At 34.8% G+C, this 27,568-nt stretch overlaps 1 protein-coding gene across 1 annotated transcript; it reads left to right on the top strand.

Moving 5' to 3' along the window:
• The first annotated feature begins 330 nt into the window (after nucleotides 1-330).
• On the top strand, nucleotides 331-26,044 carry LOC123554132 (probable glutamate--tRNA ligase, mitochondrial). Its single transcript, XM_045344050.2, has 14 exons — nucleotides 331-591; nucleotides 9,192-9,264; nucleotides 9,869-9,906; nucleotides 10,153-10,200; nucleotides 11,092-11,262; nucleotides 13,370-13,456; nucleotides 13,770-13,862; nucleotides 14,665-14,759; nucleotides 15,566-15,620; nucleotides 19,817-19,921; nucleotides 20,406-20,563; nucleotides 21,901-21,961; nucleotides 23,685-23,951; nucleotides 24,876-26,044. The coding sequence occupies exons 1-14, from the start codon at nucleotides 367-369 to the stop codon at nucleotides 24,966-24,968; spliced, it is 1,569 nt and encodes a 522-aa protein (XP_045199985.2). The 5' UTR covers nucleotides 331-366; the 3' UTR covers nucleotides 24,969-26,044.
• The last annotated feature ends 1,524 nt before the right edge of the window (nucleotides 26,045-27,568 follow it).

Here is a 27,568-nt window from a genome sequence, read left to right as displayed (position 1 = left end):
TTATAAAAAATAAACAGCATGTAGGTTTAACTCTTATCTATCATATTCATTTAAGAAAATACAGATATCATTGAAATTAAAGCCGTCATTCAAATAATAAAAGTCCATTTCGTAGACGTAAAGTCCATTTCGCGAAATGGAGTCCATTTCGCACTCTATCCCTACCGAACATGACATAATAGATTTACGAAACAGAGCAAGTTTAACAAGTGGAGGTTTGTCATTGCAATTCATGAATTTTTTCAAATTTATAGGTATTTGTATGGAAACTCTCATAGCTGAGCGTGTCTCATTTTATTATTGCATGCAGATGTGATATTCCGGATCCCGGCTCAAGTCCAGGTTTTAGATATAGCTAAATCCAATATGGCGCTGCCCATGAGAAAGTCACGATTGTTCAGTAATTTTGTATATTTTGTGAAATCATATGGTAAATTGAGTGTGTCATACTACAGTACTGTTCGTGTTCGGTTTGCACCTAGCCCAACTGGCATGCTGCATCTCGGTGGGCTAAGGACAGCTTTATTTAACTATTTATTTGCTAGATCAAGAGACGGGAAATTTATTTTGAGGATTGAGGACACCGACCAGGTATAAACCACAGGTGGCAGTAACGTACTTAGGATGCAGTATGGATCCATGAGCCATAAACACTTAAATTTAATATGAAAGTAGGTGCTACCTAAAAGGCAGAGCTCCCATGAAAAATCACCAGTGCCCATTAAAAATTAAAGGAGTGGTGCTGGCATTATGGATTCGTTTAGGAAGTTTATGTTCTTTTGATGTATTAAAATTATTAATGATAATTCATGATTTCTGAATGCATGTTTTAGACTGCATCAAGATTAATTCTCGATATGTGAAAACTCTACAAATATTCTGTATATAATCAAAAGAAATTTTGGTATAGATAATTTAACATCTGTACCAAGATAAAGAAAAAAAAATGTATTTGAATAATTTCTGTTATTCTTATTAAAACGCACTGCATCAACAATTTTACATAACTTATTATCATACTGGAAACCAGTCACAAAATGATAACTGCTTCAAATTGAAAAGCTTGAACTTTGAAAATTTCAAACCTAACAGAATCTCATTAGGCCAATAGCCAAAGGAATTCTGTGTCTTTGCGTGTGAATGTTGGGCAGTGAGGACTTAATGTAAAAAGTTAATGTTCCAATTCCAAATTTAATTACAATAGACTTTAGTTATACAATATTTTCAAAACTCATAATGATACAAAAAAAAAATGAAATAAAAAATAAAAATTAAAAAAAAAATCTGGTCAAGGTGAGGTTCGAACTCACGACCTCTGGATTACAACGCGAACTCGCTAACCACTGCACCATTGTGGAGTTATGACATCATGAGGCAAACATAAGTATATATAATAAAGTTCAGTAATGGCAGCGTGACAAAAGTCATTTCAAACTGAAAATATTGTGTTTTATTTCTTTTTTTCTTCGTAGAAAATGTATTTAGCATTAATTTCTTATTATCAAACGCTCATTTGCATTTTTATTCAATATTCAAAGCAGTAAGCGAGAAGCTTTTGTCAACCGTAAACAGTAAGCGTCTACTGACGTCTTTACTGATTAATTACTATGTGCAAAGTGCACATGAAAAAATCCGAACAACACCGATTCCAAAAAGTACCACGAATTTTCAACTCGATAGTATACACAGTTAGATCTCTCTATTCATTTTATTTTTCATACGTTTAACCGTAATGCGACGCTGTCGCGGCGCCGGTAGCTCTGCTATTACAATTAATGTTCCATAGGGGGAAAATTACAAAAAGCCATTTTGAAAAAAAAATTGCACCTGTGACAATTGAATGAATTCCAGACAGTCCCCCCCCCTAACAAGACTATTCCCCCTCTGACAACCCCCCCCCCATGACAATTCCCCCCCCCCCTCCCCCAAACTGGGGTGGGGTGGGGAGGGAATTGTCACCTTATTTTATTTATATTATTTTTTCTTTATATTGATGTACAATACAATACAATAGGTTTTATTTTGAGTCAGCAAGAAGGCAACATTACAAAACTTAAAAATATCTTTTTTTTACTACTTTTGTTCTAAGGTGAGCTTTTTATTATTCTACATGAAAAAATTATTATTCTTTGACCTGGTTACTAGCGAGCTGGAAGAGCAGGCCCAAAGGGCCTGCTCGAGAATCGAGCTTTACGGTAACGCAAGTATACTTGCACACTTGGTGATGGATTTGAAAAGTTTCGTCGGAAGTTTTTAAAAAGCGCACCCTAGCGGATAGGTGCTCACAGGAAGTACTTCTTTCCGGAGTGAATACAGAACTTCATTCCATTGCTAAAAAATATTCATCACTCAACCATAATGAAAGAATGATTTCCAGTTGTTTGAAAAAAATATTGTTTTCATTTAAAAGATCAAGCATCGGCCAGAAAATGGAAAAAATGTCATTAATAAGCAGAAAGAAACAGGAACGCGGTAATGACGTCACCAAGACACCGGCTACCCATAAATTTTGCAACGTATGATATTCACTGTTACAGGTATGGTGACACTAAATGTAGATTTTTTCAAGTGAATAGGTTCTCCTGAATTCTTGTGACTAGTGAATAGTTTCTTTGTGACAAATAAATGATGCATAATATTTTTAGATAAATCCGATTTCTTTGAGCTCGCTTTGAGGCTTTGCCTTATTTCATATTAACAGTTTATTGGATAATTATATTTATATGGGAAAACCGAAGGTTTTTCCATCTATAGATAATGTGTACGTGTATATATGTCAAAGTAAACCTATATACCGTTCAACTTGGGAATATGTTCTATACCATCACCGGTTTTGTTGTTGTTGTTCTCCCATAATTCTACCGGAGCTGCTGCCGTGCTTGCGCAATAAATAATTTTCAGGACGACATTTGATAAAATGAAATTTCTTATGAACGATCGGGCGCCGCATTATTAAAACAAAGTATTCTATCCAGTTGAAAATTCGCGGTATCAATAGAAATCGGTGTTATTCGGGTTTCTTCATGAAACGAGTTTATGGATGATTCAAGCGGCCCGCTTTTTGTTTCTAATAATGAATTATGATGTAAGCTACATTACTGCACTGTTTGAATAACAAAACCTTTGTGTATTTATTTCTTTGAATGTAGAAAAGCCAGTAATTTCAAAAATGTCAATGTAAAACAAATATAGACACGCTGTCCTAACAAAATTTATTTATATACATGATTTTATCACATATTTATGTCACAAGTCACTGTGGTCCAGTGGTTAGCGCACATATTTTCCATGCGCGAGGTCCGAGTTCAAATCTCGTAAGGTGCTTGAATTTTTTTTTTTTAGCTTAGGCCCAATTTAATTTTTTTTCTTTATATTTATCACACTTTTTTCAATTACTGGAACACAAATCAGTAATAAGTATAGTTAACCAATGTTCTGTCTGTAAATTTTGAACAAAATATTCGAAGGCATGGAAAAGCATATATCGATATTGCTTATCTCCCCTCCCTTTCACAATCCTTCACATACATTGCAACTACTTTCTAAAAGTCAATTCATTGACTAGAGTTTTAGTAAAATTACACTTGGAAAAAAATGTTGGCTATAAACTTGATAGGCTCACTACGATCACTATCAAGCTAAGAAATTAACCTTAATCATATTCAAAAAAAGGTCCCAGACTGTTAGCAGTTAGGTAAATTAAATTGAATTTTGACCAAGAGTGTTTGTGTTATATATAAAATTCCGGTCAAGAACTTTTTACAATGAATTTGAAATAAGAATTTCACAAGTAAATGGTTGTTTGTCATTCTCACATACACGAGTTTTACCATAGCTGTATTGGTGGAACACAATTTGTCCTAAAAGAGTGTCATTTGACAATAATGGCATTTAAAAGAATTAAAATAGTCCGTGTTTAGGATAGCAGGATTATGTAAGTTCCAGTATCTATACTACAAAAGAATATCAGAACAAGATGATATTGAATGTGATGTTACACAGGCATAATGTGTAAATTGTTGTGTTTTATTTTTTGGATTGTTTTGTCATTTTTAGAAACTATTTGTTTGTAACAAATGAACTGAAAAGAATATGTGCATTTCCGGATTCAGAAATTTGTATTAGAGAAACACATTGATAGCAAAGGCATGATCGTTGTAAACAGAAACAAAATTGGTAATATTATGTATAAATAAATGACTTGCATTTATCTGTATATAATAAAATATTTATCCAAAACTACTGAGGAAGAGTGTGTTTTACGCATGCTCACTGACAACACATAAAGGCTTGATATTGGGTCACTTTTGAATGATTGTTGCACCATATATAATACTATGAGGAAAATTTTGTAAATGACAAAGTGTTTGAATTTATCAATGTTCGTACAGCCCCCATTTTACATACCCCTTTCCGGCCCTCACTTCGTGCGAGTTAAAATTTGATTTCTGAATATAAATTTGAATTATGTAAAGTTTTCAGCAAAAGCATTATTTTGATACCAATAAATGATAACTATTTGCAGAAATAAAAAAGTGACAGGTAAAAAATCCCTCGTTATCTGTCCGGGTTTATGCAACAGTTTCGTTTTTGTCGTGTTGAGCGACATGTGAAGTTTCCACTTTTCTCTATTTTATCATCAGTACAACTAATGGTGCATTTTGGGACTAGATTCTGTGCACCCAAATATCACTGTTATCTTTAACTCATGAACACTATTTTCTATTGTCTGTCTAGTCTTGATACATTTGAAGAAATGATTAGATCTATGTTCATTTAAACAAAACATTTTAAAACATTTGCCCTTCTTATTTTTATAACAATAGCAAAACCATCAGGCTTACTGTCAAAACTGAAAGCCAAACAGAAAATATCAGAAAGAACAATTTAATGCAGAAAAAAAGAAAGAATTCGTATCACTATCACTAGGTTTTCCTGTCAGATAGGCAGCGCCTAATTTCATATTATCCTTTATTCTGTTAATCAATATTTTTTAGTTAGACATTGTGAAAATATTCTATCCGCAGGGGATTTTGTCTGGATCCCCTGTTAGTCGAACTAATCGGCCGTATACAGTTTGTTTTATATTGTGACGGTCAAACTGTAACGATAGGACCATACAGTGATAGTAAGTGGGGGAACCAGTGTCCTTTGAACACACAGTCATTTAATACCGGAAAACCGAAGGTTTTTCCGTCTATAGGTAATGTGTACGTGTATATATATGTCAGAGTAAACCTATATACCGTTCAACTTGGGAATAAGTTCTATACCTTCACCGGTTTTGTTGTTGTTGTTCTCCCATAATTCTACCGGACCTGCTGCCGTGCTTGCGCAATAAATAATTTTCAGGACGATATTTGATAAAATAAAATTTCTTATGAACGATTGGGCGCCGCATTATTAAAACAAATTATTCTATCAAGTTGAAAATTCGCGGTATCAATAGAAATCGGTGTTATTCGGGTTTCTTCATGAAACGAGTTTATGGATGATTCAAGCGGCCCGCTTTTTGTTTCCAATAACGAATTATGATGTAACTTACAGTAAGCTACATTACTGCACTGTTTGAATAACAAAACCGTTGTTTATTTATTTCTTTGATTGTAGAAAAGCCAATAATTTCAAAAAGGTCAATGTAAAACGAATATAGACACGCTGTCCTAACAAAATTTATTTATATACAAAATTTTATCACTATTTATGTCAAAAGTCTCAGTGGTCCAGTGGTTAGCGCACATATTTTCCAAGCGCAAGGTCCGAGTTCGAATCTCGTAGATAGCTTGTTTTTTTTTTTTTTTTTTTTTTTTTTTTTTAAGCTTAGGCCCAATTTAATTTTTTTTCTTTATATTTATCACACTTTTTTCAATTACTGGAACACAAATCAATAATAAGTATAGTTAACCAATGTTCTGTCTGTAAATTTTGAACAAAGTATTCGAAGGCATGGAAACGCATATATCGATATTGCTTATCTCCCCTCCCTTCCACAATCTTTCACATACATTGCAACTACTTTCTAAAAGTCAATTCATTGACTAGAGTTTTAGTAAAATTACACTTTGAAAAAAATTCCGGTCAAGAACTTTTTACAATGAATTTGAAATAAGAATTTCACAAGTAAATGGTTGTTTGTCATTCTCACATACACGAGTTTTACCATAGCTGTATTGGTGGAACACAATTTGTCCTAAAAGAGTGTCATTTGACAATAATGGCATTTAAAAGAATTAAAATAGTCCGTGTTTAGGATAGCAGGATTATGTAAGTTGGTATCTATACTACAAAAGAATATCAGAACAAGATGATATTGAATGTGATGTTACACAGGCATAATGTGTAAATTGTTTTGTTTTATTTTTAGCTCACCTGAGCAATGCTCAGGTGAGTTTTTCTGATCGCTCAATGTCCGGCGTCTGTCGTCCGTCGTCCGTCGTCTGTCTGTCAACATTTAGCTTGTGTATGCGATAGAGGCTGTATTTTTCAACTGATCTTCATGAAATTTGGTGAGAATGATGACCTTGATGAAATCTAGGCCGAGTTCGAAAATGGGTCATCTGGGGTCAAAAACTAGGTCACTAGGTCAAATCAAAGAAAAACCTTGTGTATGCGATAGAGGCTGTATTTTTCAATTAATCTTCATGAATATTGGTCAGAATGATTACCTTGATGAAATCTAGGCCGAGTTCGAAAATGGGTCATCTCGGGTGAAAAACTAGGTCACTAGATCAAATCAAAGAAAAACCTTGTGTATGCGATAGAGGCTGTATTTTTCAATTAATCTTCATGAATATTGGTCAGAATGATAACCTTGATGAAATCTAGGCCGAGTTCGAAAATGGGTCATCTCGGGTCAAAAACTAGGTCACTAGGTCAAATCAAAGAAATACCTTGTGTATGCGTTTGAGGCTGTATTTTTCAATTGATCTTCATGAATATTGGTCAGAATGATTGCCTTGATGAAATCTAGGCCGAGTTCGAAAATGGGTCATCTCAGGTCAAAAACTAGGTCACTAGGTCAAATCAAAGAAAAACCTTGTGGATGCGATAGAGGCTGTATTTTTCAATTATTCTTCATGAATATTGGTCAGAATGATAACCTTGATGAAATCTAGGCCGAGTTCGAAAATAGGTCATCTCGGGTCAAAAACTAGGTCACTAGGTCAAATCAAAGAAAAACCTTGTGTATGCGATAGAGGCTGTATTTTTCAATTGATCTTCATGAATATTGGTCAGAATGATTGCCTTGATGAAATCTAGGCCGAGTTCGAAAATGGGTCATCTCGGGTCAAAAACTAGGTCACTAGGTCAAATCAGTGAAAAACTTTGTGTATGCGATAGAGGCGGTATTTTTCAATTGATCTTCATGAATTTTGGTCAGAGTGATTACCTTGATGAAATCTAGGCCGAATTCGAAAATGGGTCATCTGGGGTCAAAAACTAGGTCACTAGGTCAAATCAAGGAAAAACCTTGTGTATGCGATAGAGGCTGTATTTTTCAACTGATCTTCATGAAATTTAGCCAAAATTATTACCTTGATAAAATCTAGTCTGAGTTCGAAAATGAGTCATCTGTGATCAAAAACTAGGTCACTAGGTCAAATCGAAGAAAAACATTGTGTATGCAATAGAGGATGTAGTTTTCAATTGATCTTCATGAAATTTTGTCAGTGATTGCCTTGATGAAATCTAGATCGAGTTTGAATATGGGTTATCTGAGGTCAAAAACTAGGTCACTAGGTCAAATTAAAGAAAAATCTTGTGTATGCGATAGAAACTGTTTTTTTTTCAATTGATTTTTATGAAATTTGGTCAGGATGATTGCCTTAATGAAATCTAGGTCGAATTTGAATATGGGTCATCTGAGGTCAAAAATTAGGTCACTTGGTGAAATCAAAGAAAAAACTTGTGTATGTGATAGAGGCTGTATTTTTCTATTGATCTTCATGAATTTTGGTCAGAATGATTGCCTTGCTAAAATCTAGGTCGAGTTTGAACGTGGGTCATCTAGGGTAAAAAACTAGGTCATATCTAAGAAAATGCTTGTTTTATCGCAAGAGACCAATTTTTTGGTCCAATCTTAATGAAAATTGGTCAGAATATTTGTTTCCATGAAATCACTAGGTCAAACATGTTTTACACTGTTATGGTGTGTTTCTTAGGTGAGCGACCTAGGGCCATCTTGGCCCTCTTGTTTGGATTGTTTTGTCGTTTTTAGAAACTATTTGTTTGTAACAAATGAACTGAAAAGAATATGTGCATTCCCGGATTCAGAAATTTTTATCAGAGATACAAATTGATAGCAAAGGTATGATCACTGTAAACAGAAACAAAATTGGTAATATTATGTATAAATAAATGACTTGCATTAAAATATTTATCCAAAACTACTGAGGAAGAGTGTGTTTTACGCATGCTCACTGACAACACATAAAGGCCTGATATTGGGTCACTTTTGAATGACTGTTGCACCATATATAATACTATGAGGAAAATTTTGTAAATGACAAAGTGTTTGAATTTATCAATGTTCGTACAGCCCCCATTTTACATACCCCTTTCCGGCGCTCACTTCGTGCGAGTTAAAATTTGCTTACTAAATATATATTTGAATTATGTAAAGTTTTCAGCAAAAGCATTATTTTGATACCAATAAATGATAACAATTTGCAGATATAAAAAAGTGACAGGTAAAAAATCCCTCGTTATCTGTCCGGGTTTATGCAACAGTTTCGTTTTTGTTGTGTTGAGCGACATGTGAAGTTTCCACTTTTCTCTATTTTATCATCAGTACAACTAATGGTGCATTTTGGGACTAGATTCTGTGCACCCAAATATCACTATTATCTTTAACTCATGAACACTATTTTCCATTGTCTGTCTAGTCTTGATACATTTGAAGAAATGATTAGATCTATGTTCATTTAAACAAAACTTTTTAAAACATTTTCCCTTCTTATTTTTATAACAATAGCAAAACCATCAGGCTTACTGTCAAAACTGAAAGCCAAACAGAAAATATCAGAAAGAACAATTTAATGCAGAAAAAAAGAAAGAATTCGTATCACTATCACTAGGTTTTCCTGTCAGATAGGCAGCGCCTAATTTCATATTAGTTATATTATAGTGGATAAATTTATCACACACTCTCCTGTTGTAGGAAGTGAAAATATTTTATTGTATTTATTCAGACAAGGATAGTGCCAGAAGCTGTGCAGAAGTTAGAAAGTGTTTTGCAATGGGCAGGATTGGTGCCAGATGAAAGTAAGATAATTTTTATCAGTTACCTTGGAATTGTGCTTATTAATCCTATAGTGTCTCACAATACTTTGGAATCAGTATGCTTTGAGGGGAGTGAGGCTAACTGACGTTCATTTCATAGTGTCATCAGTGCAAAGTGATAATTAAAATTCCCACTTATTTTACTTTAACTTCTGAAATCCAAGAATTAATAGCCTTGCGAAATAGTCCAGATCACTTTTTGTTTACAAATGACATTAGATTGATTTTACAATTAAAATGATCGTGTTTATATGAGTATCTCATGGGCTAGTCACCTTTATACACTAGAAGACTGGGAACACAAATTTGGAAAACTGGTTGGACCTCTGAGAAAGCTATATCAAGGGGCAGATATGTCAAAGTTTGTTTAATTAAACACACTGCAAACACAAAAATTACCATATCATTCTAAATTAAACGGTTATGTAGTTTGTTTTGTTCGTCTTATAATTATACACTGTACTATCTTACAGTAAATTATAGAAACACTGAACATAGGTAATTTTTATATTTACCATAATCACAAATTACCAAAACTGATTTCTTCTTTACAAAAAGTAATGTCATTTAAAATTTTAATTGACAGGTCCTTCAGCAGGTGGAAGTTATGGACCATATCTTCAGGTCAGTTTCGTGATTTTGCTTGCCATGTAATATGTTGCTTAAAATATGCAGAGACATTCGCAGTACATAGCAGCTATTAACAATACTTATACAGAACCCCAGAACCTAGTTTCGTAAGGAAAGGTTCATCCAGAAATTAGCTCCTACTTCAAAACAATTTGAATATTGGTTTATTATTAGAGTTTTAGATTTCATTGACATTTTCAAATGATATTTGAGTAATGAGTCATGGTATTTCTTTTTCAGTCCCAAAGACTTCACTTGTACAGAGATAGTGCTGAAATGCTTTTAAAGGTAATGCACTTTGTTTTATACTTTTGAAATGGAAATAATAAAATTGTACTTTAATTACAGAATGGTACCAATTCCTCCTGCATTACCTATCCAAATTATAAAAGAAATATGTAGTTGATATGCTGTCCTAAATTTTTACTGGTATAGTATGTTTTAATTGATCTGGCGGGGGCGGAGTTGATCTCTGGCTTATGCAAATAATGGTAATCTCAAAAAAAACAAATAGGTAGAGCTACAGTGGTTACAGTATAAAGTAGATGTCTAGTGAATAAGAAATCCGGTTGCCTGAATATATTACATATCCTGCACAATAATGCAGTGGACTGTCGCGAAACCACACCCCACCAAATCGATTGAAATGCACAATATCCTTCATTGAAGTGTTGGCTTGTCAGAGTCTTTATTTTACCTTAGAATGCACCACTTGACAAAGTTGCCATGTCTCTGATTAACTATTAAATTATTTCACAGTGTCTACTAACAGAACTGCCTTAGAACCAAAATTTTGAGTTTTCAGATTTGGGGATGGGGAGGTGTATTTTCAGTAGGAGGAATTTGTATCAAAGCAAGACCATTATATTTGAAAATTTATCTGTTTTTACCTTTCCCTTGCTTAATTTCTGAAATGGACTGGTTTATCATTAAATTTGGGCAATACCATTTAGTATTTGAAGAAGTGTTCACTGAAAATTAACTGACTGAATAGCGAACAGTGCAGACCATGGTGAGCCTGCATAGATCTTGGTCTGCGCTGATCGCAAAGGCAGAATCACTTGCTGTCAGCTGTCTTAAAAGGTTCCACTGTAATATGAAAATCATGTGTTTATAGTCATGTTAACCTTTTAAAGATATATAAAAATCAGATTTTACAAAATACATTATAATTTACAGAGTGGGCATTGTTACCATTGTTTTTGCACTGAGAGGAGATTGGAATTATTGAGGAAAGAGGCTGCAAGACGTGGCGAAACACCAAGGTATGACAACAAGTGTAGACACCTCACATCGCAGGAAGTGCAAGAGAAAATGTCACAAAATGTTCCATATGTTCTTAGATTTAAGGTACTTATATTTTTTCATTGTCAGCTACTTAGAGGTATAGTAATGACATTTTCCATCCTTTGTCCACATCATCTACTGGTTGGAGACCAAGAACTGCAGACACTCAATGAAAATTTTGCACATGCACAGTGAATCATACTCCCCTTCCCCCACGATGTAAACATACATGTTCTGTGCAGAAAGAAATAGAAAGTAAATTTTGTGTCAGATACTTACATTCTAAGGATGTTGTTATGGAATCTTGTTGAAAAGCAAGCATCTGATCGATCGGCAACAAATAATCAAAACTAGTGACAAAATAAATCATTTACAGGTGTGTCCGGGATTGACAGTCGTCCGGATTTGTTTGTCGCTGATCAGTACCCTTGAAGTATTTACATGTAATACTAAGGCATTGAATTCTGTGTCCAGTCATGCAGAAGTTTAGGTTTGGTACATTTTAAAACAATAAAAGAATGTAATAAGCAACTACAGAAATGTGGGAAAGATATCCAATGTCTGTCTTTCACTAAAGTATATTTTGTTTTAAGATATATATTTCAAATTTTGAAAAATCCTTATCATATGTATTAAAGGCGTATGCTAGAATTCCCTGTATATGAGATGGGCGAAAATTTTCCCAATAACAGAATTTCTTTAAGCTTTGGATATTGAAGGACAATCATCTAAGAAACAAAAATATGCAATAAAAATCATAGGTCACCGGTATCGAAAAAGAGTTATCTGCCCTTGAAAACGCCATTTTTGGGGGAAATGCGGTTTTCAAGGGCAGATAACTCTTTTTTGATACCGGTGACCTATGATTTTTATTGCATTTTTTTGTTTCTTAGATGATTGTCCTTCAATATCCAAAGTTTGAAGAAATTCTGTTATTGGGAAAATTTTCGCACCAAATTCTAGCATATGTCCTTAAGTTAACTAAGTATATGAGTCACTTGTTTATATAGAACAATGGTCATTATCACTCAGTATCAGCTGATTATTAAAAAACATTTTCATTAGAAGTATACATTTGTGTTGTACATATTATAAAGTGTGTAATATTTTAAACATAGGGCATCTTATACAGTACTGTTAAAACACACAAACGTGTTAATTTTATGTTTACATAAACTATGTGTAGCAATTGTTCATATTTTCAAGTATGAAATTTTGGTCTTGTATACCTTTAAAGTTACTGTAATTCACATTGTACCTGTTTGGTGCTCTAGAGGGAAGGTGTAATTTGCATGATAATGTTGTTGTTGGGGAAAGGTACAGTGATGTAAAATGTCTGTAATATAAGTTTAACCCTTACCCTGCTCAATTTCTATAATGAATTTGTCCATCTTCCAATTTGGACAGTACCATTAACTGTTAAAAGGGGTGCTTACCAAAATGTTACTGGCTGAATAGCGAATAGTGCAGATCATGATCTACACTGGTCGCAAAATGATAAGGGTTAAGCATGATAAGGGTTCAGGTTTTAAAGCTTGAACAATATTAGATATATAGAGACTTTGCTTGACAAATTCAAGGGAAGGGAGGTTTCTGAGAAAAGTCCCGGGGAAGGACATTTGACAGTAACAGAGAATATATATGCTATTTATAACACAAGTTGAATGTATTATGAACTGGACACATTCATAATGATATATATATAAAAAAAAAAAACAGTTTTCAGTCTTTTTTCAAATACTTTCATCAAGTATGATATAAACAAAAAGATAGTTAAAAATCTTAATCTGCAGTATTGAGGAAAATGGAAATTTTCTTTTTTAATGTCTTTTACCCTTATCATGCTAAACACAACTGATTCTGCCTTTGCAACCAGTGTAGATCATGATCAGAGTGCACATTTGTGGAAGCTGATCATGATCTGCACTGTTTGCCATTCAGTCAGTATCTTTTTTGGTAAGCACCCCTTTATACAGTTAATGGTACTGTCCAAATTGAAAGATGGACAAGTTCATTATAGAAATTTATCATGATAAAGGTTAAAAACATACAAAGATTTAGAAGTAAATAATCTATAGTGCTGCTGTGACACTGTTATCTGTCTGCTTATCCTTTCTGTAAAGGCTTTCCAAAATACCTTTACCTAAATGTTGTTTATTTGTACATTTAGTATGAGCCATTAGAGAGTGCATGGACAGATCTTGTGTATGGTGTAATGCATGAGAAATCTGTAGGAGAATCACTGGAAGGAGATTTTGTAAGTATATTTACACTGCTAAATGTTTTACTTTTATGTTCATTGGATACTTATTGAAAAGTTTGCACATTTAACACTGGTTTCATTTTTTGTTGAGAATAATTTTTCATTTACTAAATGAAAGTCTGTAGTAAAATAGTAAACATTCATTGCAACATTGATACACCAGATAGATCATTTTTAATTCTCTAATAAACAGAGAGATGTAATACATTTTCATATATTGAGTGAATGAATAATTTCAGCAGGATTACCAAATGAACTTTTACACAACATATTTACTCATAAACTTTTCCCGTAAATCTATTTTCAGGTGGTAGTGAAGACAGATGGATACCCCACTTATCATTTTGCTAATGTTGTTGATGATCATTTTATGAAGATTTCTCATGTATTGCGAGGGGAGGTAAGATTTCTGATGTTCTGAAAAGGCATCTTATACTTTACATAAAATCTCATTTTAATGGGTTCTGGTACAGTTGCTATGATATGACAGTTTGCTACATTACTTGTGTTTGTATTTTGTGTTTTTGATTTGCCCGCATTAGTAAGGGACCTCCATTGTCCAGAGGTTAAAGCTGTTGACTTCAAAACAATTAGATGTGAAATTCCTCCATGGAAGGAACTTATTCAGCTGACTTACGAAGATTGAACGTCATATCTGCTTCTCAGCAGGAAATATTGCTTAGAGTGGCAATTACCATATGACCTAAGTAGTGTTATTGTGGCTCCAACCTATCAAACAGATTGGCAAACCCTTTTACTCTAAAGTTGTGAACTGTAGGCCATTTGTTTTCAGTTGACATGCATGATGCTTTGATATTACTTCCATACACACAACATTGAATTTTGCGAAATCAGTATATATGTAAGGGGTGTAATTATTTTGGCAGATTCAGGGTTGTATCAGTCCAGCAAATAAAATCCCAGTGAACCATTAATTTGATACCCCCACAAAACAACTATTTTGACCCAAACCATGCAGTTTTATGTACCTGAAACTAGATTCTTTCAAGTATAGTTACTTTGAGAAAATGTTTACCTAGTCAGACAGTTGCAACAAAACTATTAACCGTTACAAAAAATCTTAACCATGAAAACTATTTTAAGAAAATAATGATAATGTTTTGCAGCCAAAAGATTAGTATATTTTTTGGCTATAAGTCTAAATATTTGGATTTACATGTTTTTAGTGATGTCTGTTTCAGGAATGGACGATATCAACCCCAAAACATTTACAGATGTATAAAGCCTTTGGTTGGGAGCCGCCCTTATATGCACATTTACCTTTAATACTTAATAGGTAAATAAAACGTTATAGTACACATCAAAAACACAGCAGGAAGTGAAGATGATTTTAGAGAGTTGAAATAAGTATGATAACAGTGTTTTTATTTCTCAAGGTTACACTTTTGAACAGGCCCTATCATTTTTATGGGCCTCCAGGCCCGGCTCCAGGGCTGGGCAGAGGGGGCTTGTGCCCTTTCCCCAGTTGGCTCAGAAGGAACCTATACTCATCAAAGATGCACCTCCTGCACAAAAAAGAGGGAAGTGCCACCACCAGTAAATGTACCAGAGGCCTCCATATAGCACCTCGCGGCGGTGACGTCTTCATTCTAGACTGGTGGCACCCCAGTCAAATATTTCTGGATCCAGGCCTGGCCTCTATAAGCAAAAGTTGGTGTAGGTTATTTTCTGCTTATTTGCTGGGTCACTACTTTCCAAGTAATGAAAACAAGTACAATTTACAAAGTGTGTGTGTTTATGTGTACCCTTGATAGTGCCTCGTATTTAAGCCTGACTTTAGTTCTATCTCAGTTATAGGTCTTATTTCAGATGTTTGTGTTACTTTGATGCTACACTACAGTTAAACTGGCTTCATTGTCTGACATTCTATTACTGGTCTAGAGACTTTTTACAGTTTATGTGTTTAGGATAAGACTTCAAAATGAGATCCTGTGTGTGTTTTACAACTGACATGTAAAAAGCAAGTGGAAGCAGGAGTCCTGGGATCTTTGGAATCCTTTACTATCCTCCAATCATAAAATAACATGGAAATTTGATTTGATACAACACATGTTAAATATATATGTGTATTATTATTTACAGTGATGGGACCAAGCTGTCTAAAAGACAAGGAGATATAAAAGTAGAAATGTTTAAAGTAAGTGTGATTGTAACCACTACACTTTGCGTAGTAAATATATATACACATGTACACACTAGTACTTCAAATGCATTTTCTCTGAAGATCCAGTGAAGTATTTTAAACTCAAACTCCTGTATGTAATGATTGCACATATTTAAATTTTCAGTGAAGTATTTTAACCTCAAACTCCTATGTGTGATGATTATGTCCCCCACTCCCTGGGGGAAACAGGAAAGATATTGTTTTTGCCCTGTCCATCCATCCGTCACACTTCATTTTTCGATCAATAACTGGAGAACCATTTGACCTAGAACCTTCAAACTTCATTGGGTGGCAGGGCTTATGGAGTAGACGACCCCTGTTGTTTTTGGGGTCACTCCATCAAAGGTCAAGGTCACATGGGCCTGAATATGGAAAACCATTTCCAATCAATAACTTTAGATTCACTTGACCCAGAATGTTGAAACTTCATAGGATGATTGGTCATGCAGATTAGATCACCCTTATTATGTCTCCCCCAGGAGACATTGTTTTTGCCCTGTCTGTCCGTCCGTCTGTCCGTCCGTCCGTACGTCACACTTCATTTCCGAGCAATAACTGGAGAACCATTTGACCTAGAACCTTCAAACTTCATAGGATTGTAGGGCTGCTGGAGTAGACGACCCCTATTGTTTTTGGGGTCACTCCATCAAAGGTCAAGGTCACAGGGGCCTGAACATTGAAAACCATTTCCGATCAATAACTAGAGAACCACTTGACCCAGAATGTTGAAACTTCATAGGATGATTGGTCATGAATAGTAGATGACCCCTATTGATTTTGGGGTCACTCCGTCAAAGGTCAAGGTCACAGGGGCCTGAACATTGAAAACCATTTCCGATCAATAACTTGAGAACCACTTGACCCCGAATGTTGAAACTTCATAGGATGATTTGTCATGAAAAGTAGATGACCCCTATTGATTTTGGGGTGACTCCGTCAAAGGTCAAGGTCACAGGGGCCTGAACATTGAAAACCATTTCCAATCAATAACTAGAGAACCACTTGACCCAGAATGTTGAAACTTCATAGGATGATTGGTCATAAAGAGTAATTGACCCCTATTGATTTTGGGGTGACTCCGTCGAAGGTCAAGGTCACAGGGGCCTGAACATGGAAAACCATTTCCGATCAATAACTAGAGAACCACTTGACCAAGAATGTTGAAACTTCATAGGATGATTGTACATGCAAAGTAGATGACCCCTATCGATTTTGGGGTCACTCCATTAAAGGTCAAGGTCACAGGGGCCTGAACATTGAAAACCATTTCCGGTCAATAACTTGAGAACCACTTGACCCAGAATGTTGAAACTTCATAGGATTGGTCATGCAGAGTAGATGACCCCTAACGATTTTGGGGTCACTCTGTGAAAGGTCAAGGTCACAGGGGCCCGAACATTGAAAATCATTTCCGGTCAGTAACTTGAGAACCACTTGACCCAGAATGATGAAACTTCATAGGATGATTGGACATGCAGAGTAGATGACCCCTAACGATTTTAGGGTCACTCTGTTAAAGGTCAAGGCCACAGGGGCCTGAACATGGAAAACCATTTCCAATCAATAACTTGAGAACCTCTCGACCCAGAATGTTGAAACTTCATAGGATGATTGTTCATGCAGAGTAAATGACCCCTATTGTTTTTGGGGCCACTCCGTTAAAGGTCAAGGTCACAGGGGCCTGAACATTGATAACCAGTTCTGATCAATAACTTGAGAACCACTTGACCCAGAATGTTGAAACTTAATAGGATGATTGAACATGCAGAGTAGATGACCCCTATTGATTTTGGGGTCAGTCTGTTAAAGGTCAAGGTCACAGTGGCCTGTTCATGTAAAATCATTTTTTGGAAATAACTTGAAATCCACTTGACCTACAATGTTGAAACTTAATAGGATGATTGGACATGCAGAATAGATGACCCCTATTTATTTTGAGGTCACTTGATCAAAGGTCAAGGTCACAGGAGCCTGAACAGTGACTTGTGAACTACTAGGCCAAGAGTGTTGAAATTTAGCGGGATGACTGGACATGCCAAGTAGATGATCCCTATTGCAGCCAACCATCAGTGTCTCTTTGATTTTTGCTCCTGACCCCTATTGACTTCTTGCCTATAGGACTTTGCATTGGGGGAGACATGCGCTTTTTACATAAGCATTTTCTAGTTGATTTTGGGGTCATTCGATTAAAGTTCAAGGCCTCAGAGGCCTGAAAATGGAAAACCATTTCCAATCAATAACTTGAGAACGACTTGACCCAAAATGTTTAAACTTCATAGGGTGATTGGACATGCAGAGTAGATGACCCCTATTGATTTTCGGGTCACAATATTAAAGGTCAAGGTCACAGGGGCCTGAACATTGGAAACCATTTCAGGTCAGTAACTTGAGAACCACTTGTCCCAGAATGTTGAAACTTCATAGGATGATTGGACATGCAGAGTAGATGACTCCTATTGTTTTTGGGGTCACTCTGTTAAAGGTCAAGGTCACAGCGGCCAGACCATGGAAATCCATTTCCAGTCAATAACTTGAGAACTTGAGAACCATTTGACCTAGAACCTTCAAATTTCATAGGGTGATAGGACTTACAAAGTAGATGACCCCTACAGTTTTTTGGGTCACTCCATTAAAGGTCAAGATCACAGGGGCCTGAACATAGAAAACTCTTTTTAATCAATAACTTGAGAACCACTAGACCCAGAATGTTGAAACTTAATAGGATGATTGGACATGCAGAGTAGATGACCTCTATTGATTTTGGGATCACTCTATTAAAGGTCAAGGTCACAAGGGCCTGAACATGGAATACCATTTCTGATCAATAAGGTCACAATACAGTAAATAGTTTTCCCTATATATTCTATATAAAACTGACATTTTTAATGAGTTACCAGACATAGCTAGACCCATTTCAGAGAACAATTCCTTACCTCAGTTTTATGATAAAACTGATATAAAATGAAGAGAAAAGTAGGGGTCATGTATCTTCTAAGAGAGATTTCTCTTGTCACATTTACTTACTGTAAAATCACATCAAAAAACACCAAATACATCCTCCTCTCCCATTTTTCCTACCAAAATGTCAAAAATACATCCATAATGACATTTAAACAGAAACTAGCTTTAATTTAGACGTCTGTTGCCATGCCAAGTGAAAAATTAGTGTTCAAAAACCTGTCTGCCATTACGCGACTAGACCAGATGCTCCCATGCTGGTTCCTTTACTATAGTTAGGCCATAACTTGAAAACCACTTGACCCAGAATGTTGAAACTTAGTGGGATGATTGGACATGCCAAGTAGATGACCCCTATTGCAGCCATCCATCAGTGTTTCTTTGACTTGTGCTCCTGTCCCCTTTGACTTCTTACCTATACGATTATGCATTGGGGGAGACTTGCGCTTTTCTACAAAAGGATCTTCTAGTTGTATTTTTGTTTCTGGTAAAGTATCCTCAAACTCTTAATATATGTTATGAATGCATTTCAATATCCTGTGAAATATGTTAATCTCAAACTCTTATAATTATGTGACAGATGAATTTCTATTTCCAATAAGTATGTTTACCTCAAACTCCTATATGTGATGAACACTTAAATGTGTTACACTTATGTGTAGCTTATTAAAGGAACAGGGATTGGGTACTCTTATATACCACAACGGCATGCCATACATCTGCAGTTTACTGGAATTGTATATAAACGTGTACATTGTAATGTAAAGTTTAAACAACAATCAGTGTCAGTGGATTTTCCAGATTTTTTTTATTTAATGTTTGGCACTTAGTGTATTTTGTATTAAATAGAATCACAAAGCCACCAAGTGCAGTCAATCCAAGTTAAAGACAACCTCTGAATAAAACATGCTGATAAATGCCTCTTTTTGTCTTCCCAGTTCATCATAAATAGTATAACTTACCCAAGCTGACCTACCAACAAGAACCACTTTTTTGTTTCCCAAGAAAGGGCTTTACAGACATGTCTGACTGTATGTGAAATTATTTTATTGTATTGCAGCTGTAAAAGTGTTATACTATATAAACAAAAACAATTTACATTGACTTTTTAACAGCATTTCAGATGCAGTTTTAGTACAAAATGTATCATTTAACAGCTTTTAAAGGGCGGTTATTCTATAACCTATTGCAGAATATTTTGTTTATTTCAGGAAAAGAATTATGATCCAAATGCAATATTAAACTATCTTACCACTGTGGGTAGAGGCTTCACTGGTAGCACTGAAGGAAAAACACTTGAAGAAATGATAGATTTAGTGAGATACTTTCTTTATGTTCTGTGGCTGATTTTTGATCATCTTTCATATGTAATGGATAGATAAATGGGTTTGTAATGGATAAATTAAAAATGTGAACTCAGTATTGTAAAGGAAATATATACTTCCAAGGTTATAAAATTGAGTATAGAAACCAGTGCCTGGATGCAACATTGCTGTTATGTTCTTTCAGGAGCCTTTAAATTGCTAGCACATTCAAAAGCTAGATTTCAGATATATTTTCGGGAATAATTCCCTTATGCTTTGATGTATATTTTAGTCCCTGTTATTTTACTCCTATTAAAATTGTAATATGATCTCAGTAATATTTAGGCAATTTTGTAGCTCGGATTTTTATCGTGTTAAGGAGGTAAGTCAAAAAGGCATGGTTATACGCATTAACTCAGTAGAAATGTTGCAGTTTTTATGTAGAATATACAAATAAGAAACTTTTGTAAGATGATGTTAACATTATCTCTTTTAGTTTTCATTGGACACTCTAACTAGTCATTCTGCAAGACTTCAACCGGAGAAGTTGAAACACCTCAACAGAAAACATTTATATAGAAAATTCCACAGTGAACAGAAACAACATATCATAGAGGAAACAAAACAACTTGTACATAAACATTATACTGACAGGTACGCTAAATACATGTACATAAACATTATACTGACAGGTATGCTAGATATATATTGTTCATAGACATTATACTGACAGGTACGCTAAATACTTGTATATAAACATTATACTGACAGGTACGCTAAATACTTGTATATAAACACTATACTGACAGGTACGCTAAATACATGTACAAACATTATACTGACAGGTATGCTAAATACTTGTACATAAACATTATACTGACAGGTATGCTAAATACATGTACATAAACATTATACTGACAGGTATGCTTTATACATGTACATAAACATTATACTGACAGGTATGCTAAATACTTGTATATAAACATTATACTGACAGGTATGCTAAATACATGTACATAAACATTATACTGACAGGTACGCTAAATACATGTACATAAACATTATACTGACAGGTACGCTAAATACATGTACATAAACATTATACTGACAGGTACACTAAATACATGTCTCCATTTTGGTGACTTTCATAAACTCCCCATTTTATTGACTGATGGCATGAGGGGTGGTCTAGAATTAATGAGACATTTGTCATTAATTAAAAAAGGAAGTAGGTACTTTAATAAAAATTCATATTTGAAATATTCAATATTTACATCATTGATATATGAAATTTGAAGTATATTCACAAAATATTAGTAATTCAGTATGGGAAAATTTTGGCTGTATGTACATGTATTGAAATTAACTGTTCAGTGCATCAGTATACCAACACATACCATAGTGAATATATTAGCTTTGGAATTCTAAAGGAAATGTATACATATATATTGACCTGCCCCAACACCCTTCCGTAAGAGTTTGCTTGCTACTATGATGATTGGGCAGGGAAAGTCAGATGACAATGGTAAATTTTCCTTTCAAGCAGCAAATAGATTTTAAATATGTAAAGTGTCATTAATTCTAGCTTACCCCTCACAATTATATTGGTCACTTGTCATCATTTTTTTTCTTTGAAAATTGGTACATAAACAAAATCCTCTTCTCTATGCTGTTTTTGCATTTAAGTTTACAAAAGTAATTCTGATAATTTATGTCAAAGTGTGAAGTAATGGTTTGTGTGTTTGTAATTGTTTTAACAGTTAACAAGTTTATGGAGAGCTGTGCCACATGCCCCAGCATGTGGGTCATCGTATGTGTCCCTACCCTGGTTAAGTTTTGATGCACTTTCACTTTATCTCAGTTATTACTAGATGGATCTGATTCAACTGTGGATCAACAGAACCTGTAGATAGTACACCACAAACATTACCTTAAGCAAAGGAAAAAACAGAATATAAAATTTGGTATGAAATTTTATTTTGTCATTTCAGAGTAACTGACAGTCATGTTTTAGAATCAAGTTATATAGAACGTATTCTCGATTGGGCATTAGTAAGTACATTTTATTATCCCCCGCCGATGAAATCGGGTGGTGGGTATTGAAATGGCGTTGCCTGTCCGTCAGTCCGTCTGTCCGCAGCCATTTCTCAGTAACTACCTTGTAGAATTTTATGAAAGTTGAAATAAACATGAACCAACATACTGCGATGATGCCCGTCAAGTTTTTTTTTTTTTGATTGGTCAATTTCCCTTAGATTTATTGCCCTTGATTTAATAAAAAATGTCCGTCCGCAGTCATTTCTCTGTAACTAGCAAGTAAAATTTCATCAAACTTGAAATACACATGAACCAAGATACTGCAATGATGCCCTTCAAGTTTTTTTTTCGATTTGTCAATTTCCCTTAGAGTTGTTGCCCTTGATTTAATTTAAAATGCACAAAAACGTCTGTCCGCAGCTATTTCTCAGTAACTAGCAGGTAGAATTTCATCAAACTTGAAATAAACATGAGCCAACATACTGCAATGATACCCGTCAAGTTTTTTTTTTAATTGGTCAGTTTCCCTTAGAGTTATTGCCCTTGACTTAATGAAAAATACACGTCTGCAGCCATTTCTCAGTAACAAGTTTGTAGAATTTCATGAAACTTGAAAAAGATATGAACCAACATACTTTGATGATGCCCGTCATTTTCTTTTTTTATTGGTCAATTTTCCATACAGTTATTGCCCTTTAATTGTTTAAAAATCCACAGATTTTTACATAACAAACCAACCAATTGGAAGAATTTCATTAAACTTCTTTCATTCTTTTCCATAAACATTTATTATAAACATGTGAAGTTGTGTACCCACACCTGGGGCCACCACCTTGCCTTGGTCACACCCCTCCCCCTCACAACCCCCCCCCCCCCCCCCCATTTTTTTTTTTTTTTTTTTTCATTTTTAATTTTGCATCAATATTTATAATCAACATGTAAAGTTTTGTACCCTCACCCCTCTCAACACCCCCCCCCCCCCCCCCAAAAAAAAAAAAGCATTCATTTTCTGTTAATTTGATTTTGACTAATGAAATTATTTGCTTCTTTGTAACATTCTTAACTTTTTGCTGGGTATATTTTTTTGCTGTTCTCACCACAGACCCTTTCGGCAGGGGATACCAGTTCATCAAATTTGCTTGTTAGTCTTGTTATTTTTACTTGAGAAATATGTTTGTACACATTATTATCTGTATTGTATTGCTTGAGTGTCAGATAGACAATTAAAGTCATATGGTTACTTTTGTAGTACCCATCCAGCATAAAACTGAGTAAAATATATCCTTAAAAATATCTGTTTTGAATAGACTAAGAAGGGAATATCTACCTGGCTGAAAAGTTTTTGTGCAGGATAAATGGGAGAGCCTTGTTACTGCCAAAACAGTAACCTGCAAACCAGATATTCCCATTTCGTCGCCTCAATGCGAAACTAGTCTATGTATATATAGAAATAGAAGCAGATAGACCAGTTTCGCGTTGAGGCCACAATTTGCATCTACAACAGTGACAGATTGTTGTAATCTAAGCAAAACTTTAATTTGCTGGAAAACTGGAGCATATTCTGTGTCTTGCACTGTTCAATATATAGGTAGACCATTTGGGTTATCAAAGCAAATATGAATAAACAAGTCCGTCACAAACACAGCATTATGAGGAGAAGTTTGTCACAAACATGGCCTTATGAAGACGTCCCTTGCAAATCATTACTGTTAATCCCATGTCCTGTTTTTCATTTCAGGATCACAGAATATCTCACCTTGAAGATCTACTGAGTAAATCATTAGAATATATCTGGGTTTACCCTGACATCAATAAGGTCAAATTTTTGTTGTCAAAGAACAGAAAATGTAAAACGATCATTCAGGATACAGTCAATAAGTTGAACCTTGTGGAGACATTTGAGGAATCAATGGTGAAAGAAGTGTTGATGTGTTATTGTAAGGAAGAAGATCTGAAGATGAAACAGTACATGATAATGTTGAGAGGTTGTCTTAGCGAACAAAAGGTATACTATTTAGTACATGAAGCTTGATTAGAATTGTCTTGAAGGTTCACAAAGTGTATTTACCAATTCTTTAAAATGAAATTTTGTAGGGGTTCAGCTTCTTAAAAAAATATACCGGGTATATATGATGTTTGCATTTGTAAAGTATTGTTGTATTAGGGCATTGTGTTGGTGTACGGTATACATCAGATACTGATTTTATTCTTCAATCATGTATTTAGTGGATGTGTTTATAGCATGACGCCTTGTACAGATCGTGGGTTCAAAGTTTGTGCTACATGAATGAGCTACATACAGTACATACTTGCTGGGCTTAAGTCATTACTGGAAGAAAATATGTGAAAAAGTATTTTTGATGTTATGTGATAGAACACTTATTGAATAGATTGCCAGTCAATTGTCAAAACTATTTGCCTTTTGACCAACAAGCCATTCAGCAAGTGTATACTCTAATGCAACTATTAATAAATTGTCGGTCAATAGAATCTCCTGTTTTTCAGGACTATAGCTCTGTCAATGTTAATAGTCCTCAAAATTTCTTGTTTGTTAGTTGAAAATGCATATTCTTCAAGTTATTATAAATTTATGTGGGTGACAAAGAAATAATATGGTTGGGGCTAAAGATTTTTTAGACATTTGGAAAAAGTGACATATTAATGAAATGAAAAAATTAGTTAATCATCTGATCAGAATCAGAAAAAAAAGTAGAAGCCGCTGAACAAAGATAACTAAAATGTTTACATAAAAGCCCACATCGAAAATAAAGCAGACACATAGATTATCACAAATGCAGGCAGTTATTTTGGAGATTCTGCAGTATTTATACACTGCATTTTATGTTGTAAACACCTTTAATATAAACATTTACATGATCTATCCCCTAAGACATTTAAAATAGAGCAGACTTGTTCTTTCTATTTACAGGAAGGTCCATCTATAGCAGAGATGATGGAAACTTTGGGTAAACTTGAGACATTGAAAAGATTGACTAGTGCTGCAAATTCACTGAAATACTAGAGATTTGGTAAACTTGAGACATTGACCAATGTTGTGAATATACTGGAATTCCTGGAAATACATGGAGATACAGGGTGGAAACATTACATAACAGGAGACACTGAAGAACTTGAAAAGCGTTGTAAATTCATTGAAATGCTAGAGACTGATTTAACTTGAGACATTGAACAGCACTGTAAATTTACAAAAAATCCTAGAAATACTGGAGATACAGTGCGGAAACATTACAAAACTGGAGACACTGTGAAGAACTTCAAACAATGCTATAAATTTACTAAAATACTGGGAAATATTGAGAATATGGGGTGGAGACATTGCATAACTGGAGACACTGAAGAGCTTGAACAATACTGTAAATGAAATACATGTACTCAGGAAAAATTGGAGATATAGGTTGGAATTATTTGCATAGCTGAAGACACTACAGGGCTTGGAAAAACACAGTTATATTAGGTGATTGAGGAAATTATAGCTGAGTAGCAAAATAAGATTGTGTAGAGAGTATTTATGTTGCTGAAGTGTAGAACATTTTCCTACAGGAATAACAAAATGTCAAGGAAATTACTGCCAAATCTTCTAATAGAAGTAATAGGGAAAATAGAAATCACTTGAAAAGTACTACCGATAACACTGAATCTTTTAAAAGGAATAATTTAGAACGAGAATACAAATTTTTTCCAGTAAAAAATGAAGAAGAAAAAATTAAAATTTCATAAATTCAGAGTTTTTTCTTGATTAGCAAATTAACGTAAGTTGTGAAAACTGAAGAAAGTATTGTCTACATATGGGGAGTCTGCACAGAGGCCTGTGGCACAGGTCATAATGGTGAAATACAGCGTTCATCCATGGTTACAGAATTAATGTATATTTAAGTTTTTAAGATATGTTTGTCATGTAAACAGTTCAGTCTATTATAAACCAGTTTGGGGTTGTCTGTTTTAGTATACCAGTACTCTGATGTTTATGAATTACTATTATTTATGTTGTACAAGAATGACATTCAAGTAACATGTAAAAGTTAAGAAGACTGTTGATAACAATTTAATATATTAAATGAATTAATTTTTAAACATCAATGCCTTTTCTCCTTTGCATTCAGTGTTATATATGTTAAACAACTTTGAAACTTCCAACGTTTTTTAAGCATTTTTAGACTGTTACTTGCAACAAAGTTGTCCTCTGTACCATTTTTAGCTCACCATTTTTTGTACCCATTTTCAGGGTGAGCTATTGTGATCGCTCACCGTCTGGTGTGCGTCTGTCCATTGTCCATCCGTCCACACTTTCCTTTTAACAACATCTCCTCGTAAACCACCAGGCCAATTTTGATGAAACTTCACAGGGATGATCCTTGGATGGTCTTCTTCAAAATTTGTTAAAAGAATTGAATTCCATACAGAACTTTGGTTGCCATGGCAACCAAAAGGAAAAACTTCAAAAATCTTCTTGTCCAAAACCACAAGGCCTAGGGCTTTGATATTTGCTATGAAGCATCATCTAGAGGGCCTGTACCAAGATTGTTCAAATTATCCCCTTAGGGTCAAATATGGCCCCAACCCCGGGGATCACATGGTTCATATAGACTTACATAGGGAAAAACTTTGAAAATCTTCTTGTCCAAAACCATAAGGCCTAGGGCTTTGATATTTAGTATGTAGCATCATGTAGTGGACCTCTACCAAGACTTTTCAAATTATCCCCCTAGGATATAATATGGCCCCGCCCTGGGGTCACATTTTTTCTAAAGACTTATATAGGGAAAAACTTTGAAAATCTTCTTGTCAAAAACAAAATGGCCTAGGGCTTTGATATTTGGTACAAATGTATGTAGCATCATATAGTGGGCCTCTGCCAAGATTGTACAAATACCCACCTAGGGTGAAGTATGGCCACGCCCAGGGGGGTCACATGGTTTATATAGACTTGTATAGGAAAAAAATTTAAAAAAATCTTCTAGTCTGAAACCACAAGACTAGGCTTTTGATATCTTGGATGTATCATTGCCTTGTGGTTCTCTACCAAGATTGTTAAAATTATTACCCAGGGGTGAAAAGTGGCCCTGCTATGGGGGTCCCTAGATTTACATAGACATGTCTGAAATTGCAAGGTAAAGGCGTTTGATATTTGGTATGTTGCATTGCCTAGTGGTTTTTACCAAGCTTATTCAAATAATGCCCCCGAGTTGAAAAGAAGCCCCACTCAGGGGGTCCCAAGTTTTACACAGACTTGCGTAGGAAAAACTTTAAAAATCTTCTTGCCTGAAACTGCAAGGCCTATGCGTTTGATATTTGATATTTGGTATGTTGCATTGCCTAGTGGTCTACTACCAAAATTGTTCAAATTATGCCCCTGGGGTGCAAGAGGCCCTGCCCTGGGGGTCCCAAGTTTAACATAGACTTATATAGGTAAAACTTTAAAAAATCTGAAAGTTCAAGGCCTATGCCTTTGATATTTTGCATGTATCATTGCCTAGTTGATCTCTAACATGATTGTTCGAATTATGCCCCTGGAGTGAAAAGAGGCCCTGCCCCAGGGGTCACTTGATGTATAAGTTATAGGAAAAATACTTCAAAAATTATCAGATCATATTTCCTAGACTG

Source organism: Mercenaria mercenaria, chromosome 7 (genome assembly GCF_021730395.1).
Source record: "Mercenaria mercenaria strain notata chromosome 7, MADL_Memer_1, whole genome shotgun sequence".
NCBI classification, from domain to species: Eukaryota; Metazoa; Mollusca; class Bivalvia; order Venerida; family Veneridae; genus Mercenaria; species Mercenaria mercenaria.
This window is presented reverse-complemented; position numbering and strand designations above follow the sequence as displayed.

Excerpts from the sequence above, each read along its gene's own strand:
- LOC123554132 (XM_045344050.2), top strand. The coding sequence starts at position 367 with ATGGCGCTGCCCATGAGAAAGTCACGATTGTTCAGTAATTTTGTATAT. Across the intron at positions 9,907-10,152 it reads GTTATGGACCATATCTTCAG|TCCCAAAGACTTCACTTGTA; the intron begins GTCAGTTTCGTG and ends TTTCTTTTTCAG. Across the intron at positions 15,621-19,816 it reads TAAAAGTAGAAATGTTTAAA|GAAAAGAATTATGATCCAAA; the intron begins GTAAGTGTGATT and ends TGTTTATTTCAG.